This window comes from Euphorbia lathyris, chromosome 2 (genome assembly GCF_963576675.1).
Source record: "Euphorbia lathyris chromosome 2, ddEupLath1.1, whole genome shotgun sequence".
In the NCBI taxonomy this organism is placed as follows: domain Eukaryota; kingdom Viridiplantae; phylum Streptophyta; class Magnoliopsida; order Malpighiales; family Euphorbiaceae; genus Euphorbia; species Euphorbia lathyris.
In genome coordinates this window covers 35,044,591-35,063,776 of record NC_088911.1, presented here as the reverse complement: position 1 = coordinate 35,063,776, position 19,186 = coordinate 35,044,591, and the positions used below count along the sequence as shown (strand labels likewise).

At 32.4% G+C, this 19,186-nt stretch overlaps 1 protein-coding gene across 1 annotated transcript; it reads right to left on the bottom strand.

Moving 5' to 3' along the window:
• Positions 1-3,871: 3,871 nt before the first annotated feature.
• LOC136217742 (blue-light photoreceptor PHR2) lies at positions 3,872-7,005 on the bottom strand. Its single transcript, XM_066004390.1, has 4 exons — positions 5,948-7,005; positions 4,383-4,603; positions 4,210-4,305; positions 3,872-4,108 (listed from the first exon to the last, which is right to left on the bottom strand). The coding sequence occupies exons 1-4, from the start codon at positions 6,917-6,919 to the stop codon at positions 4,027-4,029; spliced, it is 1,371 nt and encodes a 456-aa protein (XP_065860462.1). The 5' UTR covers positions 6,920-7,005; the 3' UTR covers positions 3,872-4,026.
• Between the last annotated feature and the right edge of the window lie 12,181 nt (positions 7,006-19,186).

Sequence of the window (19,186 nt, the reverse complement as noted above, 5' to 3'; positions counted from 1 at the left end):
AGCATCCCAATAGGATCTCGCAGTCCGAGAAGACATGCTAGTCATGCTTGACGTCAATAGAACAGAATGGACAATTAATTAGTACATTCAACTGCCACCCAGATAACCTGTTTCTTATTGGCAGAGTACTGGTACAAAAACGCCATAGAAATAATTTTATTTTGTTAGGTAACCAAACTCCCAAAAAATGTCGTCGCCCATCCTGTGAAATACCCGGCTGTCGCACAGCCTCCAACAGTTTGTAACCTGATTTTGCTGTATATAAATCTGTTTTTGAATGCCTCCATTGCATTGAATTCGCTACGACTCTCATTGGCACAACCAAGTTACAGATACTATATGCTTCAACATGTTGAAAAATAGCAAATATATTCTCCTGATCCAGTTGACGTGTTCCTGCTAAAAACAACTCTTTTACAACATCCTCTTCCAACGCCATATTCGAACGACTAAGTTGTGCATCCTCACCACATTGAAGAGGATGTACCCTCAAATTTGCAAAGTACGAACCTATCAGGTTGGATGTACCTTCTAAATTTCAATGTCAAACTAACTTAAAATACACAAAACTAAACTATATAAAGGAATTTATGCATATAAAATCACCAAAATACTTACATGAAGAGCTTGGATCTTGGATCGATGTTATAAAATTGAAATTGGATTGCATAAAGGATGAGAAGTGAAATACAAGTGGTGTTAAGTGATAATATATATAATAAGGATATTTCGGAAAAGTTAATAATGAAAATATCTAGTTTGATAAGATGTGTTGTAATGAGTCTAAAAATATAAACCGACTTTTCAATTGGATCAGTTTTATAATTAACCCATATTTCAATGGTATGATTTGCACTTAGCTGTTTTTCTTGCTGTTGTAATTTGTTCAGTGCTTCTTCTAGTTATGGAGTCATGTCTTCCCAACACATGATTCATGCATCACTGCTAAATAATAATTGGTTTTCTCACAAAAGATACACAATCATTTATAATATTATTAGTTTGGACCTTGTTTTTGTAGGCTTAAAGTAATATTGAAATACTTAGTTGGATATTTGGACAAGGACTATAAAACTTTGTGCTCCATATTTTTTTTATATAAATAAGCCCATTAGTTCTCAAACTGAAATATGTACTTGTTAGCGATATTTTGGGAATATGCTAATTTCAATCTTGTCACGTGTGGTTAGGGTGCGGGCGTGCCAGAGGAATTATTCCTCAATTATGAAAAACGGTTACGTTTGTGAAATTGTGCGCCGAAAACATGAATTCTAAATCGAAACGATCGGCGAGGGACGCAAGGATTGAAAAAGTCTCTCTTGGGTCTCTCGCGCCGTTATAGAAACTTTGCGAGATAAATTGTTTTTATTTAAGCTAAGCGTATAAATTGAAGACAATAAAAATAAAGGAAATTAAAGTGCGGAATTGACAAAAGACTTTGGAAAAATTGGTATTTTATTGATTGAATAAGTGTTTGAATACATGAAATTGGAAATGAATTACAACTGAAAATGTTCTATATTAAACGTATAGACAATCAATTGAACTAAGAGAAGACAAATCAATATAAAGAATTGAGATGCAATTAAAATAAAATTGGAATTCAACAACAAACTCGGAGCCACAATAGCTATCTCGGATTGATGTTGAATTTTGGCGTTGGTGCGAGGTCCTCGGAGAGCCGCAGTCGGTCGGGCCCGTACGGTATGCGCTTTGTGTAATGTCAAAACGTTGGTAGGCAAATGGGGCAGATTTAAACTTGACTTTGGGGAGCTTGATTGGAGTGCTTAAGAATTCGTAATTGGGCAAGTAAATAGGGTAAATTGAACTTCGGGAAGTCAGGGACAACTTTCTATAAGGGATCGAAGGCTAAAACGGATTCTAAATGGACGGAATCTGGCTTTGAAAACGACTAGTCGAATCTGGAAAATTCTGGGCAGAATAGCTAAAAGAATTTGGGGTACAAAGATCAGCTTGTAAACGGAGTTTCTGGACACAGAATTGAGTGAATCAAAAGGCTAGATCGAAATTCAGGACGTTAGGAACAACTTTGTCGAAGGGATCGAAGGCAAAAAATGACGTTAAATGGACAGAATTGGGCTTTGAAAAAGGATGGACGAATCTGGAAAATTACTTTGGAAAATGGAATTCTAATTGAAAATTGAGCAAAGTAACAACTTAGGAATGCTAAATTGAATTGAGAAACTTGGAAGGAAGGCTATTGGAACTTGAATTAAGGCTAAAGGAAGCTAAAGGAGGGATTGAAGCTAAGAAAAATGAAGAACGAAAAGAAGAACTTGAAGAAATAAGAACAAAAGAACTTAAGAACTAAGAACTAGGGAGCAAAACTAAAGATTAAGCATTGGAGTTTGAGAGAGGGGTTTTGTTGTGTGTTGAGTGTGATTTTTAATGAAGGGGATGGGGTCTATTTATAGTATTTTGGAGTGGCATTTTGGTAATTATTCAGTGGCATTTTGGTAATTATTCACCAACTAACTCCAACTAACTAACTTAACTTCCTCAACTTCCTCCAACTACCACTAACCACCAATGCCACATCATCCCACTACCTCAACTTCCACAAACTGTTGTTGACTCCTTCCAACTGCTGCCGGAAGAGACGATACGCCCCGCGTATTCTTGGTTACGCCTCGCGTAGTGTTGATTACGCCCCGCGTAGTGCAGCTTCTAGAGTTGGCGCGTTTTGTTGATGGTGCATACGCGTGGCGTACTTGGCATTACGTCCCACGTAAGGAAGTATGTCCTGTGTATGAGAATGGACGCCCCGCGTGTTGGAGCCTCTGATCTCGAAACGCCTTGTTGCCAAGTTTTACGCGTGGCGTCTCTGAGGTTACGTCCCGCGTATTGGAGCCTCTGAAGCAGACCTTCTCTGGTTGCTTGATCTACGCCCCGCGTATTGGAAGACACGTCCTGCGTAGTGCCGGACTTTCTCATCGGTTGGCGGTTAGTTTACAAGTGTATTTTTCATTATTTTCTAGACAAAAATAGAAACTATACCCTAAATTAAACATAAGCTTTCTATATACATAAAAATAAAATTTATTTTATTGTACTTTTTTTTTTTTTTTTTTTTGGTTTGGAACTGAAATATGTACTTATCATTTGATTGTTGCACCAATCAAAGTACTACTTTAATTTTTTTTAATAGTTTGTTCGATTTCTCGGTTCGAAACTTGTCAATTACCCTTTAAGTGAGGGTGGATCCTCTTCTGTATACGTTAGGACTCGAACTCGAGATCTAACTTAAGCGGTTTCATACCCTTAACCACTCAAATCAACCAATTAAAATATTACTTTAATTATTAGGTCTCAAATCTAATTTGTCAGTGTAATTTTTAACCGGCTCATTCTTATAAAATGACAGATTTTTTTGCACTGATCAATAATACTTAGTTCATCTCTAACATATCTCCCCTATGTATCATCTCATTAGATATCTTTCATACTCAGTAGCTTACATTGTGATTTTCAGAGTTGTTTATGTTTCAACTCTACAGTTTCTGGTATTCAAAGTCTAATAGATACATTTGCAGCACACATCAGTTTATATTTTTTATACTTAGTTAAAATGTGCGTCAATTCTCTTCAATTTACACCTCAATGCCCGTGTGTATTGCCACAACTAATTTTTTTTATTAATTTAAAACATGTCCATATTAATCATTTTTACATAATCATAATTTTACTATACACTAATTATCAATCAACTAGAATATTAAAAAGAAAATGAAAAAGAAATTATAAAGTCACGAAAGCTAGATTACAAAGAGATGACGACAAATAAAAAAACAGAACCATTGGAGGGATCTGTTATTCACAAAAGTGGAAAAAAAAAAATTGAACAAGACGATATCAAAATTCAATCAATTTATTTGATAAGGATAAACTTCCTTCGTCAACAGTTCAATAACACTACAACATCTATCTGCTACAAATTTTTGAGATTGAAAAAACTATATAAAACAATACAACAAACTTCCTTTAATACCCGAACTTAATTCTTGCTTAAGCAAAGGCACCCGCGCTAGCTGTGGCTGGAGTCGCCTCAATCTGTTTCTTTGGACAACTGTACTTCTTCGTGATGAATCTGCAAAACAATGTCAACCACATCATATTTAGATTCTAAGATAACAGAAACTTCAAATCAATCGGATCCCTCGAAGAAAAGAAAACGGGTTAACAGGCTACCTGAAGAAATCCCTCCACATTAACTCAAACATCAACCAGTTCATCCCAGTGTCCGGAGAGCTACCACCATCTTTGCGGCTTGAAGCAGAAATAGTTCTGTTAATCAGATCATTTGATTTGTCAGCACAGATTACATATACTAAGCCTGAGGAAAAAAGTAGTTGAAGACACACCTGGAAGCAGATTTCTTTAGCTCATCAAACATGGAGCGGGGAGAGATGCATCCAACGGTTAGCCAAGGAGAAATTTTGCAGGAGAAGTTTGCACCATATATGGTGTCACTGCTTCCTGCTTTTGGTGGTTGTGCTTGGCACTCTGCTGCGAATTTTTGAAGCCTCTGTAGTGCTTCAGTCTCTCCTCCAACCATAGAAGCATTAACAGCGGTTTTCCCATCCTACATTACCATTATTCAACAGCATTGTTACAAAATTTATATTCATGAACTAATGATGATAAACTCAAGGGGTAGCAACTTGTTCCAGACAAGGCGAGAACAGCAGCAGCTCGTATGAGAATTCCTAGCAAATTCGTATTTGCTATATCAGTTTTCAAGTATAAGAACTAATGCTCAAGCCCAATGGTTCAGCAAATATCCTTCTCTCAACAACTTGAGGATTGCATCATTACAAACATTATGAGGGTAACTCCGATTAACTAGGATACTGTTACACAACTTAAATCAAATGCCTAATACATGTCTCGACCCTCCAAGTTGGCTATAAAAGCAGATTCATCCTCCAAACTTTGAAAACAAACTATTAACCCCTTGAAGTTGCTTAAATAACCCCCTAATTCTTACGTGGTAGAGCAAAGTGGAGATTTGGACAAGTTGAAGCACGTTAAGTGAGTTTAGGAGATCACTAAATTACTTTAAGCAAGTTCAGGAGCTGAATAGGTCAAGTTAAGTAAGTTCGAGGGGCCAACGACTCATTTAAACAAGTTTAAGAGACCAATAAGTCACTTTAAGTTTTAAGTAATTTCAAGAGGCGAGTAGATCATTTTAAGCAAATTCAAGAGGCTAATGAGACAGCTCCAAACTTCAGGAAGCCTTAAGCAAGTCCATAAGAGGTTTAAGCAAGTTTAGAGGTTAATGAGACAGCTCCAAATATAGAGCCCCTAGTGTACTAAGCCTAAATCAAATAACAGAATGTTCTATGCATATTATAAAGATGTTATCATTTCTATGTTACCTCTGTAATCTGTTTGAGACCTTAAGCCCTTGTTTGGGAGGAGGTTAATGAGAGTAAATGGAAGTAATGGAAGGTTAAGTATTAAGTTAACCTTGTTTGGGAGTTATTTTTTGAGAGTAAATGGAGGTTAATAGGGTTAAATCTTTACTTCCTCTAACCTCCAAACTCTAACCTCCAAATTGGGGATTAATGGGAGTAACGTAAACTTTTTTAAAATTTCTTGTCTCTGCAGTGTAAATTTAACCTTCATTCCCCTCCATATTTAAACTCCCAAACAAGTTTAACCTCATTTACATCCTATAAACTCAACAAGGTTAACTTTTAACTTTCCATTCCATCACTTCCCTTCCCTTTCCATTACCTCCTTTAACTCTCACCTCCGTTAACCTCCAAACTCCCAAACAAAGGCTAAGTTAATTTCTACTCAAATTCTCCCTAGAACTAATAGTAATGCAATATTCAGAAGAAAACAAAAACTCCGCTTAACCATTTACAAAAATAGGAAAAACAAGCAGGAAAACGAATCAAATTTGAGGAGAAATTCAAACCTGGGAAGCATTGAGACCCAAATCAAGCAAAGTTGGGATCTCCCCAGCCTCCACATCTCCTCTTGATGGCACCCCCTTCAATTGATCCAATGCAGCAATTGTCTTCCTAACGTCCAATCCCTGCACTTTTTCCTTGAATCCACCATAGTTGGATGGCATATCTTCCAGCTTGAAAGGAAGATCATCCACATGATACAAAGTACTTCCCCAAGAATACTTAACCTCAATTCCCTCATCTTTCATACCCGCCTCAATCTTCTCCTCCGCCTTAACCTCATCATGAGAAACCTCTCTATGAGCATAAATAGCATCAGCACCAATAGCCTTCGCCAATTCAACCAATACAGTCTCCGGCTGCCCAACTCTAACCACAAGATCAGAACCTTTCGCCTGCAAATTCTTCCGTAAATCAGCAACCGACTCAATTATAAAAGAAGCACGATAAGGCCCAGTCTTATCAAATCCAGAAGAGGATTTCCCATACTCCCTCGGGTCAAAGCAATAAACAGGCAAAACAGAAACAGACTCATTATTAGCAGAATTAAGGCACTCATTATCGTGGACACGCAAGTCATTGCGGAACCAAACAATGGAAGCTCGACGAATTCCGGCAGCATTAGAGGGGTCAGAAGGTCGACGAGGGCCTAAAGAGAGAGTATTCTGCAAAGGATTAGCGGAAACTGTAGACTTGAAGGAAAGCTTACGTGAATTGAGAGTAGAAGAAGAGGAGGATAGAGAAAGATGAGAAAGAGAGAAAGCCTGGGTAGGGATTTTGGCCTTGGTTGGAGTGGAAGAGAGTAAAGAAGAGTTTTTTGTCTGGGTGAAGAAGTGATTAGGAAGAATTGTTGATAGAGAAAGAGAAGCAGTAGCAAATGGGGGATGAGAAAGAACAATGGGAAGCTCTTCGTGGTTTTGATTTTGGTCATCAATGGCGGAATCTTGAGATTGTAGGGTTTGGGGAGTGGAATCCATTGGAGATAAAAGGGATTTGTATGTGTGCCTTTGGTTTTGGGTTGGATATCTGTTTGTTTGCAATGCTGTGTGAGTTTAAAGAAACAGAAAGGGGATTTAAATGCTGATTATGAGAGTGTCGTTTCGTTTAATAGCCATTCTGCCCCTAATTGGCTGCACCTAACTCTCCCACTAACTTTCAACCCTTGAGGGGATTTATAAGGGTATTTTGGAGATTTCGATGTAGGTTAGGTAGGATAACCCAATTTATTTTTCTTAATACATTTTGATTCAGCATCTATTTTGACAAATAAACTTCCAATATTATATAAGAAAAAACATTAAAATTAAAATTCTCAATTATTATTTATATTTTACGCATGGTTGGTATCAACTTATTTCTCATAGTATGTTAACTCGAAAATTTCTGTTATCTGTCAAAAATAAATAAACTCGGTTATCTTTTTTTCTTTAGGAGTATTTTTTTTTTTTAACATTCTTTAGAAGGAGTATCTATAAAAGTTAAAAGGAGTTGTTAGTTAAATTCCACTAAAGTTTTTCACCCACTATATTAAAATATATTTTTGGGCTGGTTGAAAAGAGTTTTCAGTCATAGTATCAGTCCGCCCTTGATTACAAGTCTCACGATATTGACTGTCTCTGAATCAAGAAATTAACTTTTGAAACTTGGTTTAGACCTAATAATCGTAAATTGTCTTTCTAAATGGTAGAAAGAAGAAAACAATCAGAATGTGTAGTAAATTGTCCGTTAATAATAAATTGATTTGAGATTTAATAGTTGTCAATTTTATAATAGGATGAATATAATAAAATAAATTAAGAGATAAAGATCAAATTTAAGTCTAACATTTTAAGAGAATTACAGATTTAGTCTTAACGTATAAAATTGTAGATATCTAACCCTAACGTTTCCAAGCAAGATCAATTTCAGTGTTATGTTATCGAAAATTAGAAAAAACTGGTTTGACTGTTATTTAATTGTTACTTCAGACATTCCAAATATCAATTATATTTAAGATTTTTAATGTGTTACTAAAATAATTATATATTTTTTTTGTTAAAACACTAATAACTAAATTTATTACATATAAGTTAATCGCAATTTTTTTTTTGTCAAACTATCTGAAATATATACTTTGTTATTAATATAATTGTAAGTAACCAATAAAAAAATATAAGAAACGGTTTCTGTTTATCGACAAACATGTTTGGAAGGTCTGATGTGACAGTTAAATAATAGTCAAACCAATATTTTCAAATTTTTAGTAACGAATTACTAAAATTGATCTTGTTTGATAATGTTAGGGTTAAATTTAGATCATTTTATATATTAGACTAAATCTGCATCTCTCTTAAAATGTTAGGAGTTAAACTTGACCCTTATCCCATGAATTAATAACCATAACTCTTAAATTTTCAAAGGATTGGGATTCTAATATTTAAGAAGAGAAGGGAGCATGTTAAAGCATTTTTTATTTTTAAAAAAATAAAGGTTAATATATCATTTGTCTTCTGAATTTATTCAAAAAGTTTGATTGGTCCCTAAATTTTCAAAGTGTCTCGATAGCTTCATCAACTTGTATAAAAGGTTCAATTAGCCTCCTGAACTTGCATAAAATGTAATCAATTGATCACTCGGTTGCAAAAAGGGTAAGTTAAATGTGGAAGATGTATTCCACGTGTCTTAGAATGTTATTACATAATTCAAGAATAGAGTAAAAATGAAGTTATTACTTGCTCAACTATAAACCTTGTATTCTCTAATGTTACAAACGTAATACCCCGATCTTGATTGTTTTACTTTTTTTAAGACGCATGCAATACGTTTTCCGCATTTAACTTACTTTTTTGCAACCGATTGATCAATTGATTATATTTTATACAAATTCAAGGAGCTAACTGGATATTTTATGTAAATTCAGTGGGCTATCGGAATAATTTAAAAGTTTAAGGGGCTAATTAAAATTTTTGAACAAATTCAAGGACAAATGATGTATCAAGCCAAAAATAAATGTAAAAGCCAAATTTAAATTTAAGTGTTGAGATTCATGTAATGAGAGAAGAAGGCCTGATAGACATTTTATATTTAAAAAAAAAAAAATCAAGTTAACAGGTTGACGGCATTATTTATTAGGATTAAATTTGGAGGCCTCAAATTTTCTGAGGCCCTAGGCACCCGCCCAGAGGAACTCTCCTTAGAGCTGACTCTGAATTAGAGACAATATTTTAGGAATCTATATATAATATAAAATAGTAACGATGTAACTGAGGTGTCACTTCCTCCTTTTTTATTGATAAAAAATATAATATATAATATATTAGTTTTTATTTTATTATTATATTTATCTATAAAAATATTATTTAAAGTAAATGTGAAAATCAAATAATAGTATTTAATTTATATAACACATTTATATCATTAATTGTAATTATTAGATTGTATTTTTTATTAATATCTATATATAATATAAAACAGTAACGATGGAACTGAGGTGTCACTTCCTCCTTTTTTAGTGATAAAAAATTTAATATATTAATTTTAATTTTATTATATATATTTATCTATAAAAAGATTATTGTATCCGTACTATATCTAAGAGTTCTACAGAATTTAAATTAATCCCTAAAATCTTTCTAATTCTCTACACATCTATATATAATATAAAACAGTGACGATGGAACTGAGGTGTCACTTCCTCCTTTTTTAGTGATAAAAAATTTAATATATTAATTTTAATTTTATTATATATATTTATCTATAAAAAGATTATTGTATCCGTACTATATCTAAGAGTTCTACAGAATTTAAATTAATCCCTAAAATCTCTATAATTCTCTACACATCTATATATAATATAAAACAGTAACGATGGAACTGAGGTGTCACTTCCTCTTTTTTTAGTGATAAAAAATTTAATATATTAATTTTAATTTTATTATATATATTTATCTATAAAAAGATTATTTTATCCGTACTATATCTAAGAGTTCTACAGAATTTAAATTAATCTCTAAAATCTCTCTAATTCTCTACACATCTATATATAATATAAAACAGTAACGATGGAACTGAGGTGTCACTTCCTCCTTTTTTAGTGATAAAAAATTTAATATATTAATTTTAATTTTATTATGTATATTTATCTATAAAAAGATTATTTTATCCCATATATCTAAGAGTACTACAGAATTTAAATTAATCCCTAAAATCTCTCTAATTCTCTACATATCTATATATTTTTTTTTGGTAAGAAGGGAAGAAAAAAAAACAAACAAACAAAAACCTAACCCGGGATCAGTCTAGGAAGACTGACCCCAATCCTATCCTCAAGAAGAGAAGGTAACAGAAAAGAAGGAGGAACGGAAAGGGTAGAAACACCTAACATCCCCCCATGCCCAGCAGCTGCCAAGCGATCCGCCTCGCGGTTTTGCTCCCTATAAATATGGGAGAAGGTAAGAGAATCGAAGGCAGGACGAAGCCTCAAGATGGCTTTAATGAGATTCTGACTCTTAAGACAAACAGCCTGTCTATCCGAAATCCTGTTGATAGCCTCCAAATTGTCAGACTCCACCGAAAGTCTTTTAACACCCATGCGAATGGCGAGTTTAATGCCAGACAAGATCCCCCAGAGCTCTGCAGTAAAGGAGGAGCCCGTACCTAAGTTATGGGTAAACCCAGCCAGCCAGGCGCCACCAGCATCCCGAAGAACTCCACCAGCAGCAATTCTGCCATTACTAAGGCAGGAGCCATCCGTATTCAACTTGACAACCCCTTCCCTGGGCTTCCTCCAACCAACTAACTGGACCTCTTTAACCGGGGAGGGGTGAACCAGGGGCTCTCCTTCAAAACTCTTTGTAATAACAGAGAGTTTTTTCGAGAAGTAAAACCGGAGGTCAGGAATAAAGACAGTCTTCTCAGCAAATAACTCTTCATTCCTCCATTTCCACATTTGGTGACAAATAATAGCGAAGAGAATAGCCCCGTGCTCCATACTGGCCAACAAATTCCCATTAACGCCTTCAGAGAACCAGTCAATATCAGAGAACCCCATAAAGGAAGGAAGGATGTGGTGAGGAAGGACCCCTTCCCAAACCTTTCTACTATTCGGGCAATCCCTCAAAGCATGGCACAAGGTTTCCACATGGCCGCTGCATCTGCTACAGGCACCAGATACAGCCAAGTGCCTTCTGTGTCTATCTGCATTCGTGAGGAGCCTGTCTTTGACTCCCAGCCATAGGAAACTCCTAATGCGGTAGGGGACTTTGAGGGCCCAAATGGACTTCCAAATTTCCAAAGGAGGATCAGCCCTATTAGGGGTAAAAGCTTCATAGGCCGATTTGCAAGAATAAGAACCATTATTAGTCAAGGCCCAGCAGTGTCTGTCCTTATCCTCCTCCTGATTACTAATCTTCACACCTCTAATATTAAGGAGGGTCTCCAGGCTAAGAAAGGAGTCGAACTTAGACCAGATCCAGTCTCCCTCCGAGTCCACCACATCAGCAATTCTCCAGGAGAGGAGATCATTCGGCGGAGGGGCGATGCACACCTCAATCAACGGTTTGTCACCAATCCAGGTGTCATACCAGAAACTAATGGATCTCCCATTACCCACCTCCAAGCCAATCCCCGTACAGAACTCAGCAAAAACAGCACTAAGCCCTTTCCAGAGGAAGGAACAGCTGACAACCCTCTCCTTCGGGCCACCAAAGATTCTATCTTTCCTATACTTGCCGCACAGAAGACGAACCCAAATGGAGGAGGGGGATTGCCACATTCTCCAAAGAAGCTTCATTAACAGGACTTTATTATTGTCCTTAGCTTGCCTTATACCAAGACCCCCCCTGCTCTTAGGCTGGCAGGCTTCCTTCCAAGGGACCAGGTGAATCTTCCTCCCATCCCCAGACTCTCCCCACAGAAAACGCCGATTAATTTTATCAAGGTCGTTGAGGACCGGCTCAGGGAGCTTACAGGCTTGCATGATGTGATTTGGAGCAGCGCAGTTGATAGACTGGATTAAAGTAAGGCGACCTGCAAGTGAAAGAGAATTAGCTTTCCAGCTAGCACACAAACCGTTAGATTTGTCCAAAATGTCTTTAAAAGAGGCTTTGGACACCCTGTCACTATGAAGAGGGACCCCAAGGTATTTCCCAAACGATTGAGTCAGGGGAATGCCAGACATCTCACTCAGTCTTCTACACAAGCTATTATCCATATTCTTGGAACAAAGCATACGGGATTTATGGATGTTAATCTTCTGGCCAGAAGCCTCACAAAAGCAGTCGAGGATATCCATCACAGCCTTAATTTGTTCCTCATTACCCTCCACAAAAAGCATGACATCATCAGCAAAGAGTAAATGGGTAACAGGGGGGCAATGTCTGTTGATGGAAACAGGGTGGAGAGTCCCTTTGCTCACCGCCTCTTGGATCAGGTGAGACAATCTTTCCATGGCAATAACAAAAAGGAATGGGCTCATAGGATCCCCTTGACGAATACCCCTGGATGGAGAGAACTCATCCGACATATCCCCATTGATCATAACCTGGAAAACAGGAGAGGAGATACACTTTCCAATCAAATTCCTCCAGTTCTCCGGGATACCAGCTTTGGCTAAACTATCCAGAAGAAAGCTCCAGTTCAACCTATCATAGGCTTTCTCCAGATCCAGCTTGAGAGCCACGATCCCTTTCTTGCCTTTCTTAATCTTCATAGAATGGACAACCTCCTGGGCAATAACAACGTTATCCATCAATTGTCTTCCAGGAACAAAGCTCCCTTGATTTTGGCTGATAATATCCGGAAGGATCTTCCGGATTCTATTAGCCACAATCTTAGTAATAGCTTTATACAAGACATTACAAAGACTGATGGGTCTCATCTGGAGAAAGGAAGACGGCTTGGCAACCTTAGGAATCAAGACAAGGAGGGTTTTATTAACCAAACTGATATCGTTCGAACCACCAAAGACACCTAACACAAAGCTGTATATACCCTCTTTAACAGTGTCCCAGTGTTTATGATAGAAACTAGCGGGGATACCATCAATACCAGGAGCCTTAGTGGAACCGATGCTGGAGAAGGCCAGATCAATCTCTTTAAGCTCAATGGGATGGAAAGCATTATTAATAGCATCCTCCCCCAAACGATCTACATATCTATATATAATATAAAACAGTAATGATGGAACTGAGGTGTCACTTCCTCCTTTTTTACTGATAAAAAATATAATATAATATATAATATTTTAGTTTTTATTTTATTATTATATTTATCTATAAAAATATTATTTAAAGTAAATGTGAAAATCAAATAATAATATTTAATTTATATAACACATTTATGTCATTAATTGTAATTATTAGATTGTATTTTTATTAATATTTATATATTAAGATGAATCCGTGCATCGCACGGGCCAAAAACTAGTATTGAATAAGAATGACAAGTTTAATAATATCACGAGAGAAAATGATTATGTTTGACAAATAGTTATTAGCTGATTTTTTATTAGCTATTTATGTAAAATTATTTGATAAAACTTTGATGATTATATTAAATGACAAATAAAAAATATTACGGAACCTTTTTAAAGTATAATAAAACATTTGACTTTTTGGACAGATAACGATATAGTAAAAGACAAATAGTTATTAGCTGATTTTTTTTTGTTAGCTATTTATGTAAAATTATTTGATAAAACTTTGATGATTAGGTGCCCGTTATCCTCACTTCCTTTAAAAACAAAGTAAATTTACTTTGTTTCAATAACGAATAGTATTGTGACATGTGTCAAATTAATTTAAAATAAATTAAATTATATTAAAAGTTGACCTGCTATTACAGGTTACCACTAAATAGGGAAAATTAAAGTTACACAAGGTAGAATATAATTCTATCCATCAAACTACTTTACGGAAATTGACACTACTTTACGGAAAATCTAAAAAACCTTTACAAATTTCCGTAACATTTCTATAATTTTCCGTAAATTAATTATTTTTTGTTAAATTATTAATAAAAAAAATAATTTTAATTACATCCACCAAACCACTTTACGAAAATTAACATTACTTTACGGAAAATCTAAAAAACCTTTACAAATTTCCGTAACATTTCTATAATTTTCCGTAAATTAATTATTTTTTGTTAAATTATTAATAAAAAAATAATTTTAATTCTATCCACCAAACCACTTTACGAAAATTAACACTACTTTACGGAAAATCTATAAAATCTTTACAAATTTCTGTAACATTTGTATAATTTTACGTAAATTAATTATTTTTTGTTAAATTATTAAAAAAAATAATTTTAATTATATCCACCAAACCACTTTACGAAAATTAACACTACTTTACGGAAAATCTATAAAACCTTTACAAATTTCCGTAACATTTGTATAATTCTACGGAAATTAATTATTTTTGGTAAATTATTAGTAAAAAATAATTTTAATTCTATCCACCAAACAACTTTACGTAAATTGACACTACTTTACGAAAAATCTATAAAACATTTACAAATTTCCGTAAAATTTTTATAATTTTACGTAAATTAATTATTTTTTGTTAAATTATTAATAAAAAATAATTTTAATTCTATCCACCAAACCACTTTACGAAAATTGACATTACTTTACGGAAAATCTATAAAACCTTTACAAATTTCCGTAACATTTCTATAATTTTACGTAAATTAATTATTTTTTGTTAAATTATTAATAAAAAATAATTTTAATTCTATCCACCAAACCACTTTACGAAAATTGACACTACTTTATAGAAAATCTATAAAACCTTTACAAATTTCCGTAACATTTCTACAATTTTACGTAAATTAATTATTTTTTGTTAAATTATTAATAAAAAAATAATTTTAATTCTATCCACCAAACCACTTTATGTAAATTGACACTACTTTACGAAAATCTATAAAACCTTTACAAATTTCCGTAATATTTGTATAATTTTACGTAAAATAATTATTTTTGGTAAATTATTAATAAAAAATAATTTTAATTCTATCCACCAAACCATTTACGTAAATTGATACTACTTTACGGAAAATCTATAAAACCTTTACAAATTTCCGTAACATTTCTATAATTTTACGGAAATTAATTATTTTTTGTTAAATTATTAATCAAAAATAATTTTAATTCTATCCACCAAACCACTTTACGAAAATTGACACTACTTTACGGAAAATCTATAAAACCTTTACAAATTTCTGTAACATTAGTACAATTTTACGTAAAGCAATTATTTTTCCGTAAAATATTAATAAAAATAATTTTAATTCTAACCACTAAACTATTTTAAGTAATTGCAATACTTGACGTAAAATCCATAAAATCTTTACAAATTTCCATAACATTTGACAATTTTACGTAAATTAATTTTTCGGGAGTTTTTTTTTTGCGCTTTAGTTAATGTATTAGTAGATTAGTTAGATGTAGCAACCGATATTTTGAAATCTTTTATTTCTGATGTAATATTATGTTGAATTTTTTTTAGGGTTTAGGAGTTATTTGTTCTAAATAAGCAACTTGAGGAGTTATTTATTCCACTTGAGCAATTTGATGAGTTATTTGTTTAAAATAGGATTAAGGTGCAAAAATACCCCTAACGTTTTGGGCCAGGATCAATTTTACCCCTAACGTCTAAAATGGTGCAATTTTACCTTTAACTTTGGAAGCCAGGAGCAATTTTACCCCTAACGTTGATAAATTGGTTCAATTTGAGAAATAATTGATCAAACTGTCTTCTCGGTCATGAATTTTGTCATTTACATTTCACATGTGCATCATTTTATCAGTAACAGATTGCAAGCATATGTTGGGATGTGAAAAAAAAATAAAAAAATATACTGTCTTTTTGTACGAACTAGACAAACAAAATCAAAAAAATCACCGAATTTATAAATATAATCTCCAATTCTATTATTAAATTATAAAAAATATGAAATCGCTTTTTTAAAAACGAATTGTTATACAATTGGTGCAGAATAAAAAAGAAAAATATGTGTTTTATAATAGTGTCTGAAATTAATCCAATTTATTAACATTAGGGGTAAAGTTGCTCCTGACTTCTAACGTTAGGGGTAAAATTGTACCATTTTAGACGTTAGGGGTAAAATTGCTCATAATCTAAAAAGTTAGGGGTATTTTTGTACCTTAACCCTTTAAAATAAGCAAGGTGGGGGATAAATTATCACAAATCTAAATTCGGGGGTCAGTTACGTAAAATTATAAAAATGTTACGGAAATTTGTAAATATTTTATAGATTTTTCGTAAAGTAGTGTCAATTTACGTAAAGTTGTTTGGTGGATAGAATTAAAATTATTTTTATTAATAATTTACCAAAAAATAATTAATTTACGTAAAATTATAGAAATGTTACGGAAATTTGTAAACGTTTTATAGATTTTCCGTAAAGTAGTGTCAATTTACGTAAATGGTTTGGTGGATAGAATTAAAATTATTTTTTATTAATAATTTACCAAAAATAATTATTTTACGTAAAATTATACAAATATTACGGAAATTTGTAAAGGTTAGATTTTCGGTAAAGTAGTGTCAATTTACGTAAAGTGGTTTGGTGGATATAATTAAAATTATTTTTTTAATAATTTAACAAAAAATAATTAATTTATGTAAAATTATACAAATGTTACGGAAATTTGTAAAGGTTTTATAGATTTTCCGTAAAATAGTGTTAATTTTCGTAAAGTGGTTTGGTGGATAGAATTAAAATTATTTTTTTACTAATAATTTAACAAAAAATAATTAATTTACGTAAAATTATAGAAATATTACGGATTTGTAAAGGTTTTATAGATTTTCTGTAAAGTAGTGTCAATTTTCATAAAGTGGTTTGGTGGATAGAATTAAAATTATTTTTTATTAATAATTTAACAAAAAACAATTAATTTACATAAAATTATAGAAATGTTATGAAAATTTGTAAATGTTTTATAGATTTTCCGTAAAGTAGTGTCAATTTACGTAAAGTTGTTTGGTGAATAGAATTAAAATTATTTTTTATTAATAATTTATCAAAAATAATTAATTTCCGTAGAATTATACAAATGTTATAGAAATTTGTAAAGGTTTTATAGATTTTCCGTAAAGTAGTGTCAATTTTCGTAAAGTGGTTTGGTGGATAGAATTAAAATTATTTTTTATTAATAATTTACCAAAAATAATTAATTTCCGTAGAATTATACAAATGTTACGGAAATTTGTAAAGGTTTTATAGATTTTCCATAAAGTAGTGTTATTTTTCGTAAAGTGGTTTGGTGGATATAATTAAAGTTATTTTTTTATTAATAATTTAACAAAAAATAATTAATTTACGGAAAATTATAGAAATGTTACGGAAATTTGTAAAAGTTTTTTAGATTTTCCGTAAAGTAGTGTTAATTTTCGTAAAGTGATTTGATGGATATAATTAAAATTATTTTTTTATTAATAATTTAACAAAAAATAATTAATTTACGAAAAATTATAGAAATGTTACGAAAAATTGTAAAGGTTTTTTTAGATTTTCATTAAAGTAGTGTTAATTTTCGTAAAGTGGTTTGGTGGATATAATTAAAATTATTTTTTTTATTAATAATTTAACAAAAAAATAATTAATTTACGGAAAATTATAGAAATGTTACGGAAATTTGTAAAGGTTTTTTAGATTTTTCGTAAAGTAGTGTTAATTTTCGTAAAGTGATTTGGTGGATATAATTAAAATTATTTTTTTATTAATAATTTAACGAAAAATAATTAATTTACGGAAAATTATAGAAATGTTACGGAAATTTGTAAAGGTTTTTTAGATTTTCCGTAAAGTAGTGTTAATTTTCGTAAAGTAGTTTGGTGGATATAATTAAAATTATTTTTTTATTAATAATTTAACAAAAAATAATTAATTTACGGAAAATTATAGAAATGTTACAGAAATTTGTAAAGATTTTTTTAGATTTTCCGTAAAGTAGTGTTAATTTCCGTAAAGTAGTTTGGTGGATAGAATTATATTCTACCTTGTGTAACTTTAATTTTCCATATTTAGTGGTAACCTATAATAGCAGGTCAACTTTTAATATAATTTAATTTATTTTAAATTAATTTGACACATGTCGCAATACTATTCGTTATTGAAACAAAGTAAATTTACTTTGTTTTTAAAGGAAGTGAGGATAGCGGGCACCTTGATGATTATATTAAATGACGAATAAAAATATATTACGGAACCTTTTTAAAGTATAATAAAACATTTGACTTTTTGGACAGATAACGATATAGTAAAACCTTTTCAAAGTATAATGAAACAATTCGCTTTTTTGAAACAATCACACTCATAAATAATGAAACAATTCGCTTTTTTGAAACAATCGCACTCATAAATAATGAAACAATTCGCTTTTTTGAAACAATCACACATATATTTTGGTTCTAAAATTGATGTTATGTTAAATTGGCTTTTTTTTTAATGTTGAATTTGTTACTCTAACCATTCTAGTTTCAATATTAAAATTACAAGAAAAAATTAAGAAACGCTAGAAGGAGGGGTCGAACCTCCGACCTTATGGTTAACAGCCACACGCTCTAACCAACTGAGCTATTCCAACTACTCAATATTAAGATTTTGTTTAATAAATAATTATTAGCTGTTAGCTTATTTGACTAACGATTATGTAAACTTGTTTGATAAAACTTAATTGATTGCTAATAATTGTTTGCGTAAAATGACAAATAAAGACATGGAAAAACCATTAATTGGGGTTAAAGGATAATAATTATGGGTAAAAATATTTTTCAAAAGAGATTGAGCAATAAGCTAATTGAAAAAACTCTTAAAACTCATATACGCACTCTTGAGGACCAAAAATGGGATTTCACACCTCGAAACTTCCGAGATGCTTAGCTCTCAAATCGAGCATCTGATCTGACCCAGGTCATTTCTGTTAGATCCATGATGGGACACTTTACGACTCTATAATAAAAATTAATTCTAAAATTGTTCAATGTATAGGTCAAATCTCAATTATGTCCCGAATTTTTCCGGACTGCAATTGGCTCGTGGTGGATCTAAATCTAGCATAGTTAGATGTGTTGGAACACTAATCCCGAGTTCTATCATCTCGCAGTTTTTCAGGGTCTAAATGGCCTTCAAGTAAAGGATGTACATTCAACTTCGACTATAATTAACTGATGCTTTAGACTTCTAGGATTTTTCTTCCCCCAAACATTATTGTGGTTGTCCCTAGTAAC